The 11269-nt window shown below is 38.2% G+C and overlaps 1 protein-coding gene and 1 non-coding gene across 2 annotated transcripts; one reads left to right on the top strand and one right to left on the bottom strand.

The window, feature by feature from the left end:
• The first annotated feature begins 941 nt into the window (after positions 1 to 941).
• Positions 942 to 6193, top strand: LOC136166147 (lysozyme C, tracheal isozyme). The gene is made up of 4 exons (XM_065932183.1): positions 942 to 1092; positions 2258 to 2422; positions 4100 to 4175; positions 5330 to 6193. The coding sequence occupies exons 1-4, from the start codon at positions 957 to 959 to the stop codon at positions 5394 to 5396; spliced, it is 444 nt and encodes a 147-aa protein (XP_065788255.1). The 5' UTR covers positions 942 to 956; the 3' UTR covers positions 5397 to 6193.
• A 4661-nt stretch (positions 6194 to 10854) lies between these two features.
• Positions 10855 to 10927, bottom strand: TRNAS-GGA (transfer RNA serine (anticodon GGA)). The gene has a single exon. It is a non-coding gene; the product is annotated as a tRNA-Ser (tRNA).
• Positions 10928 to 11269: the final 342 nt, after the last annotated feature.

Consider the following 11269-nt stretch of genomic DNA (forward strand, 5'->3'; position numbering starts at 1 on the left):
ATGGAAGATAATAGCTAGTCAGTAAAGGCTGTTTTGCAGACTCCTCAGGTGCTGTCTTGGGGCTGATAGGTGTCTAGAGTTTTAAGTGATTAATTTCTGCACAAATTTATGTTTTACTTTCAGGAAAATAGAGGGAGGAAGAGGAATTTTCTTGAATCCGCTTCTTCTCAACTGCCTTCAGCTCAAAATAATCCTTGTGCCAAAGGTGAAGATTTTGGGGTGGCATAATTCTGTTATTCTTTTGTAGGTTTTACTATACTGTTTTCTCACTTTACAATGACTCTTTATGTTCTAACATGAAAATGTGAAGTAAGACATTGTCAGAAAGGACTTAGGAATGTTCACATGAGGCTTTTACTTATAATAGTAAAATATTGATTTACAAATTAAGAACTGAGAAACAACCAAAAGAGTCAGCATAGGAATCTGTGATCAATGTGGTGCTTTGCTATATACCTATCAGAACAACAGGCCGTGTGTCACATTCTTTGTGGAAAATGTACATAAAATAATTTTAAGTGAAAAAGATGAAGACAACATAATGAAAGCACATAAAAAACTTAATGCAAATGAATGTTAATCAAAGATGGGAGCACATTTTCAATTGTGTAATATGTTCATTCAGGTTTTTCTTCTTTATAGTGGCTCAAATTCATAATAAAACAGGAGGAAGTTCCTCTTTGGGCAATAGGGCTAATCCCAGTTCTTTCTGAGCAATGTCTTCAAGCAATATCATTTCATTATTTTCTTGCAATTAACTCTTAGGACATCAAAATACCCTTCTGAAAACATACAGAACAAACCTTTTAGTGTAAGTGAAGCAATAAAAATTCCCTTCTTTCCCCGTGTCTCCAAGGGTGGAGCTCCCAAACTGATCAGAGAAGGGGGAAGTGAAAAGAAGTTAAATACCGAGCCCAGCTCAGCCTGGTCAGCTTGGACATTTGGCTTCTGTCAACATGAAGGCTCTCCTTATTCTGGGGCTTCTCCTCCTTTCCGTTGCTGTCCAAGGCAAGCAATTTGAGAGATGTGAGCTTGCCAGAACTCTGAAGAAATTTGGATTGGCTGGCTACAAGGGAATCAGCCTGGCAAACTGTAAGTTAACTATTCTTCATCCTTCCAAATAGTTACCAGCTTTGGAACAGATACTAATAGAGGAAGAAGAATAAGAAAGGGACTTTGAGTGAATGGCTTTTTTTTTTCCTTGAAGGGTTTGTACATTTACAATGGTTCAAAACCATCAGCTCAGAATCAGATGTACCAAGGGAAGGATTGAGGCATGGGAGGGTCAAATTCTATACCATCCTAAGCATGCCAGATCTTGCTGTACTCCTCTGGTGCCACTAAATTTGCCAGCTGGCACTTGTAGGGTGACTACAAGATATATTTCAGCCCTCAGCCATTTCCAGCTTGGAATTTGGGTTCTGCAAGCCTGAGTAAGGCAGTATTTTTGTCATTTTTAATCCCCCTACAAAGATGCTGGGTTTTTAATAGCCAAGTTTTTTAAAAAATTACATTGAACTCTTAAAACAGGGACTGTAGGAACCTATTTCTCCTCAATCAATATCTACAAAAGGATTCCCGAAATGTAGCATGAAATAGCATTCTATTATTCTGACTCTAGTTCATTAATTATTTTTCATTTTCTTCCACAGAATTCAAGATGTGCCCTAAGGAACATCTTGTATTTCAGTCCATACCTGTCAATGTCAACATTGTATTTTTCAGAGTGAATTCAGACATTTCCCCTCCATAACTATTTTTTAATAAATGAGCAAATGGCTAGATGGATGGATGGATGACATAGTCTTTCCTATCCTATGATTCTTATTGTCTGGATTCTAATTTGATATCCAAATTCACCTTTAGGTATCATAAGATTCTCTTAGTAAATCCTTATTTTTCCTAGTACAAGTATTTTTACATTAGCATATGCATCTGCTGCTAGTGACCAAACCCAGTTAACCACTCTGTTGATTTTTCCATTCTAGGCTAGGTCTTACCTGGGGGATGGGAGCAATGGAAGACACAGCTATTTTAATATTTTTTACAATGTGCTATCTTGTTTCATTAGTATTAGCAAACGATTTGCTAACAAAAGAATTCTCCTAAGGGCCCCTAACACCAAATGTTAAAATATTTACAAGTAAAATATGTCTTTATGCTTCTAAAATAAGTCATTAGTAAAATAGAATTGTGCTATGAAATAGAAGTCATATAATGTTGCTGTTTATTACTAAAAATACATTTTTTTTTTCAGGGATGTGTTTGACCTATGGAGAAAGCCGTTATAACACACACGTTACCAACTACAATCCTGGAAGCAAAAGCACTGACTATGGGTTATTTCAGATCAACAGCAAGTGGTGGTGTAATGATGGCAAAACCCCAAGAGCAACTAACGGCTGTGGTGTATCCTGCAGTGGTAAGACGAGATAATGTTGAGTGATGCACAGGCCCCATTTGGCGGTACCTATAAGAAGAGAGATTTAATGCAAATGAAAAGGTCTTTAGAGTTCATGAGGGACCCAGAAAAACTCCATCTTAACTTCTAAAAATGCTTTATTTTCTACCTCATAAGTCCTTAAGTAAGAAATTAAACAGCTGGTATCATATAAGGTTGCTGTTTGCTAACATACAAGAGTTGGAATGATCTATCACTGTATTATAACTGGACATGTTGATGCTTTGTAAAGAACAATGCCATTCCTACTAATTTACCTGGTTTGGGAGAGGTTTAGGGATAGTTTGGTTGTGTGGTCTTTTTTAAAATTTTGTCATATTTACTTCTTTTACGTATATATTATACAGTAGGGGTTTTTTTGCTGAGTGATTTTAAAGTGAATTAGAGACATTATCACATTTCATTCCTAAATTCTTTAGTTTGCATATCTAAAAAATACACTTCCTATTTAATCACTGTCATTCTAAAATGTTAATATATGGATTTGTTTTTAATTGGGGTGAAACAAATATTCTATTGAGTTCCTTTTAAAACTGAGATAACATATGCAATATTTAGGGCTCCCCAGGTGGGGTTAGCAGTAAAGGACCCTCCTGACAGTACAGGAGACATGAGATACAGGTTCGATCTCCAGGTTGGGAAGATCCTCCAAAGGAGGATATGGCAACCCACTCCAGTATTCTTGATTAGAGAATCAACATAAACAGAGGAGTCTGGAGGGCTACAATTCATGGGGTCACAAAGAGTCACACATGCACATGTGCACATGCAATATTTATTGCATAAAATATCGGAGAAATATTGCTAATTTGATACTGTTTAATTTTTAATATTAAAATTCCTAATAAAGAAGATTAGCTTCTGGACATATCTTTTATATACAGTTAGTTTAGTTTAAAAATTATTTTGTATTATACAATAATCTGTGGTCATTGAATAAAAGTTCTACTACCCAGAGACTTATGACCACGGTAACTTGTGGTATCCACATCTTCTTTCAGAATACACATCACTCACGTACATGAATGTAAAGCTATATAATTCACATTTGTACCCACATAGAAACATGTAAGCAATATGCTTCAACAAAAATGAAATTGTACTATATTTACTACTTTACAATTTGCTCATCATTGCACAATATCATTTTTCTCAACAAATATCAATCTTATTAATTTTTCTGGATGAATAGGATTTCACTAAATATTCTAAAATTTATTAATCCAGCTCTTGTATTAATGCATATGTCTTGGGTACATTGCTTATTACTTTTCTTTTTTTGGAATAAATTTTCACTAGTAGAACTGCTGAGCAAAAAACTGCTAGACTGGTTTCCGCTTGTTTGTTTTTGCTTTGTTTTCAAAGTGTCCAGTGAAAAGAGAACCTTCTATCATATTAGTTAATAGTTTCAGAGCTTCCAGTGGCTTGGGCAAATGAGAAACGGAATGCTTTATTTCATGCCAAATGGGATAGAATGGAGAGAGAGAGTTTTCTCCCAATATTCACAGATACAGCGACTCTTAAAAAAATAATTTTAGTTGTTCTTTCCTCAGCCTAAGAGAATAAAGCTGGCTGAACCTAAAATTTACGTGAAATTTCTGTGAACATTGTCCTCATTTCTCACCACCTCTTTTTCAGCTTTGCTGAAAGATGACATCACTCAAGCTGTAGCATGTGCAAAGAAGATTGTCAGTGAGCAAGGCATTACAGCATGGTATGTTAGTTTTTTGTTTTTGTTTTCCATACGGTGCTGTTAAGATGTAATTGACACACAGTGCTTCATAAATTTAAGGTGTACAGCATAATGGCTTACATACATCATGAAATGATTATCACAGTAAGTTTAGTGAACATCCATGATCTCAATGGACACAAAATTAAAGAAACAATGCGATACTGTTAAGCAATTATCCTTCATTTAAAAATAAAAATAAAAAAGTTAAAGAAACAGAAGAAAAAAATCTCGTGATGAAAAATCTTGTGATTTACTCTCTATTTTCATATGTAAGACACAGCAGTGTTAATTATATTCATCATGTTGTACATCACATCTCCAGTGTTTACTTATCTTATAATTTGAAGTTTGTAGTACTTTCCACTGCAATTCCCCACCCCTCACCCCACCCACAATACCCACAATTGGTAACCACAATTTCTGAGTTTGTTTGTGTTTCAAGTATAATGGACCTTCAACACTATGTAAGTTCCCTTCACAGAGCAAGGTATGGGTTAAGCATTAAAGGAGAGATCTGAGGTCTTCCCTAGTGGTTAAGATTCTATGCTTTCAATGCAGGAGGAGGGGGTCTGGTTCCTGGTTGGGGAACTAAGATTCCACAGGCCATGTGGTGTGGCCAAAAAAAGGTGTGTGTGGAAGGGTAGGGAGCGGTTTTATCCTCCTGTTATGAGAAAAGTGTGGGAATATTCTCTAAGACCAAGGGAATTGAAAATCTAAAAAATTAAGATTTATGCTAAACAGTGTATTACATAGAAACAATCTACTTTAACCTCAATTTATTTTAAGGACTTCTAGAGTTTTTAAGTTTTTCCACACTCTACCAATTCCTTGTCATATCTTGAACTTAATTTTTGAAAGTAAGTAAATATGGAATACGCTTTGCAGTTAAGTTGTGGACTACACAAGACTCAACATTTCTGTTCAGCATTCTGCGCTCTAGTGAAGCCTTGGGGAGATGTGAAGTCCTTGGTATACATATCTCCAGTTAATAAATAAGCAATACTTGGATCTGTCTGTATCTTGTATTTCATGCACTGATTAACTATTTTGTTCTCACAAAGGATTTGAAGTATGTATAATACAATGAAGATATGTTTCAAACTTCTTATCATTGGTTTCATTTTTCTCCATAGGGTGGCATGGAAAAAGAACTGTAGAAACCGAGATCTCACGAATTATGTTAAGGGTTGCGGAGTGTAACTGTGGAATGGAGTTTTCGTCGTCAGCTCATTTTGTCTCTTTTTCATATTAAGGAAGTAATCGTTGAGTAAAAGGTTATGCTTTCATTCTTTCAAACAAATAATGTTTTTACAGAAGCAGGAGCATGTGGTCTTTCTTCTAAGAGGCTTGATGTTTACCTCACATGTTTATTGTTTGATATTAGGCCTACAACATTTTTCAGCTTGCTAACAGAACTAATGCTGGTGAATATTTGTCTAAAATCTTCATTGTCAAATGTATCTCTAGTAAATTTAGTTCTTAATCAAAGGAATAACCCAGACTTAATCTTGAATGATATAAGTACTCCCCAATATTCAACAAAATATAACAAAAGGATATCTTTAAGCAAATTGATCTTAGGCAAAGTCCCACCTGTGTAGGCATGTGAACTCTCATCTGTTCAGTCAAAAACAGCAAAACGTCAAATGGCTAAAAATGAAAACAGCCCAGTCAAGAATTTTGTTTTCATAAGTGTGACCTTTGGTTTAAATGTTTTAGTAGAAATGCTGCATTTACACAGCTTTCTAAAAATAAACTCACGATTTATACATCAGCCTATTTTAGCCTTTGTAAAGAACTCATTTATGCATCCTGCTGATCCTGAAGGAATATAAAGAAGGATTAGATGAGCTGTTGATTTTCCTTAGTTTTATTAGCTTAAATTCATGCATTATGACTAAATTCAGAGGCAGATGAGTTTGCAAGCATTGAATTAATTGCTATTAAACAGATGTGAAATTGTGCATGCTGTAAAAGAAAAACATTTTCATTAAAAGCTTTGCAATTCATACCTTGTCTTCCTTTGTTTAGAGCCATTTAATGTCTCTGAAGAAATACATATGCATATATTTGGGAAATAATGATCTGACACTTAGTATTTCCTACATCCTCACCTGTACTGAAACAGGTGGATACTGCTAGAGAAATCCATAAGCATGCTGATATCTCACTTAAGGTTTTAAGTTTTTATTGTTTTTTGGCTGTACCACACCGCTTCTGGGACCTTAGTTCCCCAAGAGGGCTTGAACTCTTACTCTAAACAGTGAAAGCACGGAGTCCTAACCATGGGACCCCCAAGGACTTCCCCTCACTTAAAATTCATAAACACAGATCTCAGATGGGCCCTCGAGTCTACCTGGTCATCATAGTCACTTCTCTGAAATCCTTCTGTGTTGGTGTCCTCACTCTCCAAAATGACTGTCACTATTGACTTCTCTCTTTTCAAAGTCCCAGCACACACACCAAACCACTGGCCTTCCATACAGTGCTCTCAGCAGATGACCTCACAGTCTGTCTTACCGTCTTAAGTCATCTGTCAGACGGTGTTACACTGACAGAACAGAGGGAACCTCATACAAAATCCTTCCCTTCTGGCCTGCATAACAGCGCTAACATCTTTCCCTGGGCCCACCCCCCTTCTCTCCTCTTTATCACTGGGATGAAGGGCCTCTGCTCCTCAACTGGCCGTGTCTCCAAATGCAGTCTTCATCACAGCCCTCTCTCTACTCCAGTTTAGGCTCAGGGTTTCCTGCATCCCGAGTTTCTCCCTCTTTGCTGGATCATCCCCATCACTGCATGAGCTGCCTTGGGAACGTTTCATCTTACAAAGACTCTCCGTAGGCTCCACGCAGCCCTCTAACTGCTGCGGCCAGTGCAGCAGGTAGGGATCGAAAGTGGTCAACGCACAGTTTGGGAAAAAGACTAGAGTCAGAGTTAAAGTCTTAAAGATGGAATCGGGGGACTCAAGACCTCTTAGATTAAGAGCCCTGTTCTTCGGAGCCACATCACTTTTATTTAGTGTCTTGGCAAGCAGAAAGTATCTGTTGTGTGACGATGAGGTCAGCCTCCTGTGTCTCTGGTCGTGTCTCCCATTTTATCGATTACTTTAAACTATCTTTGTTATTTTCTTGTACAAGGGGTATCATCTAGCTGGAGGTCATAGACCCACAAATGCCTTGGGAAAACATCTTGGTATGTACACAAGCAATGATCTGAACTTGCGCTGACCTGGTGTTCCCAAGTCCACACTATGTTTTTCCTTGGCTTACCAGGGCATGATGACCCCAACTAAACAACCTGATGTACTTTTGTTTGGGTTATGCTGTATTTCCATATTTTGCTTTTATTCTTTTCCCATGATGATTTTCTCATGGATTAGTCAGAGCAACAGGTGGCTGACAATTAACCCCTACAACCAACTACAACATTTTCGACTCCCTTATAACAACACTTCTGGGATGAGATATCTATATTCACCCACTCCATGTCTTCACCTCCCCTTCTCTTGTCATCTCTTCTTAATTTGACTTCTGTCCTTACTCAGCTGAAAACAGCTCCAACATGACTCTTCCCAGGATGCCTTGGGGTCAGTTCTAGTGATCACCTGATTTCTGTTCATCCTACTTGATCTCTCAGCAGCATTTGACAGAGTGAATCACTTGCTACTTCTGAAAACCTTTTCTTCCTCAGCTTCTCCTGCTTTATATTCTGCCTCATTAATAGTTTCTTCTCAGCCCTTCTTGGCTGGCTGTTTCTCTGCTGATCGATTTTTAAATGTTGGAGCGTCCCAGGGCTGAAGCCTATAACCATTTGATAGACATGTTTTATCTATTCATATATTTGTCTCTTTCAAAATAGAGTGTTTCCTACTTTTTGAAGTGCTTCCCTGATAGCTCAGTTGGTAAAGAATCTGCCTGCAAGGCAGGAGACCCCAGTTGGATTCCTGGGTTGGGAAGGTCCCCTGGAGAAGGGAAAGGCTACCCACACCAGTATTCTGGCCTGGAGAATTCCATGAACTGTATAGTCCATGGGGTCACAAAGAGTTAGAAATGACTGAGCAACTTTCACTTTCCTTTTTGAAGACTTAAATAATCTCAGTTTCCCATCAAATTTGTAAGTATAGTACAGCCTTTTATGTTTTCAGAACAGTTTGAGAATACATTGCCAACATTGCCATGGCTCTGAATTCTTCCGTGTATAACTCCTCAGAACATCATCCAAACCCGGAGGTGAACATTGGCAAATTAGGACCACCTAATCATCTGATCCTGTGCAATTTCATCAAGTGTCCCATAAACCTTCTTAATGAAAAGGTCTAATTCAGAATCAAGTGTTATAATTTGGCCGTCATGTTTTTCAGTTTCCTTCAATCTAGTTCACTTCACCTCTTCCTTGACTTTATGACTTTAACCCTTTTGAAGACCTCAACCTGTCATTGTGGAAAATGGCCTAAGGTTTTTCTGATATTCTCTGGAGTAGATTAGGTTATGCACCTTGGGCAGGGATACCACAGATTGATACTGTGTTCTTCCTGGTGCATCCTTTCAAGTGACGTGCAGTTCTGAAATGTTCTACTACTGATGACATTCACATTGATCATTTGATTAAGGTGATGTCTGCAAATCACCTCCACTGTGAAGTATTTGGGAGAGGGGGAGGTACTTTGAGAAATTTTGTTCCACAACAAGATTTCAATTTTTATATTTACTTATTATATGATATCAGCAGGGACTTCCCCAGTGACTCAGTGATAAAGAATTTGCCTGCCAGTGTAGGAGATGCAAGAGACATGGGTTTGATCCCTGGATCAGGAAGATCCCCCGGAGAAGGGACTGGCTATACGCTCCAGTATTCTTGCCTGGATAATTCCAAGGACAGAGGAGCCTGGTGGGCTACAGTCCGTGGGGTTGCAAAGAGTCGGACATGATAGTGGACATGCAGGCATGCACACATCATATCAGCATGGACCCCTGGTTTCCTACTTCACTCCAAGTACAATGAATCACAATTCATTGCTATCATTTATTTTGATGTTCCTATTGTCCCTGATTTGGCCATGAGAGTCTCTGCCAGCTAACTTTGTCATTTTGACTTGCCCCCATCATTCTTTGGGCACCTGTTGGTTTTCTGTCACAGGATGTTCTAAGAGTCACCTTGTTCTTTTCTTCCTTCAGCTTGGAATCAGGTATTTCACCAAAAAACCCTTATTCCTCACAGAGGACAATGGTATTTAAAAAACAAAGCACTGGGCACTGGAGTCATCACTGTTCCCAGGTTCCATCTATGGATAGAGCTGGAGAATGTATGTATTTACATAATTTTATCTATTTAAACTGAATTCATATAATACCTCCTATTCCAATCTCACACCACAAGGTTAATTTTAGTTATTTTTCTTTTCTATATTGGTAACTCCATAGTATGACAGTGAGAAACTGAACTCCCACTGTCTTTAATACCTTTAAACATATCTGAGCATATGCAAATATTTGACCAATTTGCCTATATGTAATCAATCTTTCAACACTGCCATACTATAGAGTAGATGCTTTCCACTCAGTCACTGACACCCCTCACTGGGTCACCTCTTCTTCCGTATCTGGACACTTCTCTACTGTGTCACATCTCTAACACACCATGTTTGGCCACTATCCTTACAGGAAGGTGGGCAGACATTTTTCACTCCTGTTTACATCCATATTCCAAAGACCTGTAACTGCCTATAATGTGATACATGACCAATAAATAGTTGATTGAATCAATCTCTCCAATTATTTAGCATATTCCCCCAAGCTGGGCAGTTTGAGAGCTTTCTTACTTTCTCATCCCACGTGATTCCAGTACAGTAGCTTCTGAGGCTCCAGGGGTTAGGTCTCAAGTCTATGTGACCAGCCAGGGGAGGACAGATCAGTAAAAGCTGGCCCACGAGGGAAAGCAATGTCTGTTAAAGATTTTGCTTAGCGTTTTTTTTTTTTAATTGACTTTTAATTCCTTTACAATGCTGTGTTTTTGCTGTGTAACAAAAGTCCAGGACCAGATGGCTTCATGGGCAAGTTCTAACAAGCATTCAGAGAAGAGCTAGCACTCATCCTTCTCAAACTTTTGCAAAAAATTGCAGAGGAAGGAACACTTCCAAGCTCACTCTATGAGGCCACCATTACTCTGATACCAAAACCAGTCAAAGATACCACCAAAAAATGAAAGACCAATAAATTTTAAATTAAATCGAAATTAAAAGACCAATATCACTGAGGAATATGGACACAAAAATCTTCAACAAAATAACTAGCAAACAGAATCCAACAACACATTAAAAGAATCATACCAAGATTGTGGGATCCCAGGGATACAAGGACTCTTCAATGTACACAAATCAATCAATGTGATATACCATACTAACAAATTAGAGGATAAAAACCATAAGATCTTCTCAATAGGTACAGGAAAAGCAGTTGACAAAATTCAACACAACTTTGTGATAAAAACTCTCTAGAAAGTAGGCAGAGAGGGAACCTGAAAAGAAAAAGTGAAAGTGAAGTCGCTCAGTCGTGTCTGACTTTTTGCAACCCCATGGACTATAGCCTACCAGGCTCCTCCCTCCATAGGATTCTCCAGGCAAGAGTACTGGAGTGGGTTGCTATTTCCTTCTCCAGGGGATCTTCCAAACTCAGGGATCGAACCTGGGTCTCCTGCATTCCAGGCAGACGCTTTAACCTCTGAGCCACCAGGGAAGCCCCAGAAGGACCCTACCTTAACATAACAAAGGACATAAACAACAAGCCCACAGCAAGCATCATTCTCAATGGTGAAAAACTGAAAGCATATCCTCTAAGATAAGGAACAAGACAAGGATGTCTACTCTCGCCATTATTCAACATAGTTTTGGTAGTCCTAGCCACAGCAATCAGAGAAGAAAAAGAAATAGAAGGAATTCAAATTGGAAAAGAGGTAGTACAATGGTCACTGTTTGCAGATGACATGATATTACATGAAGAAAATTCTCAAGCTGTCACCAGAAAACTACCATAGCTAATCACTGAATTTGGTAAAGCTGTAGGATAAAAGTGAATGCA

Source organism: Muntiacus reevesi, chromosome 4 (assembly GCF_963930625.1).
Source record: "Muntiacus reevesi chromosome 4, mMunRee1.1, whole genome shotgun sequence".
NCBI lineage: Eukaryota > Metazoa > Chordata > Mammalia > Artiodactyla > Cervidae > Muntiacus > Muntiacus reevesi.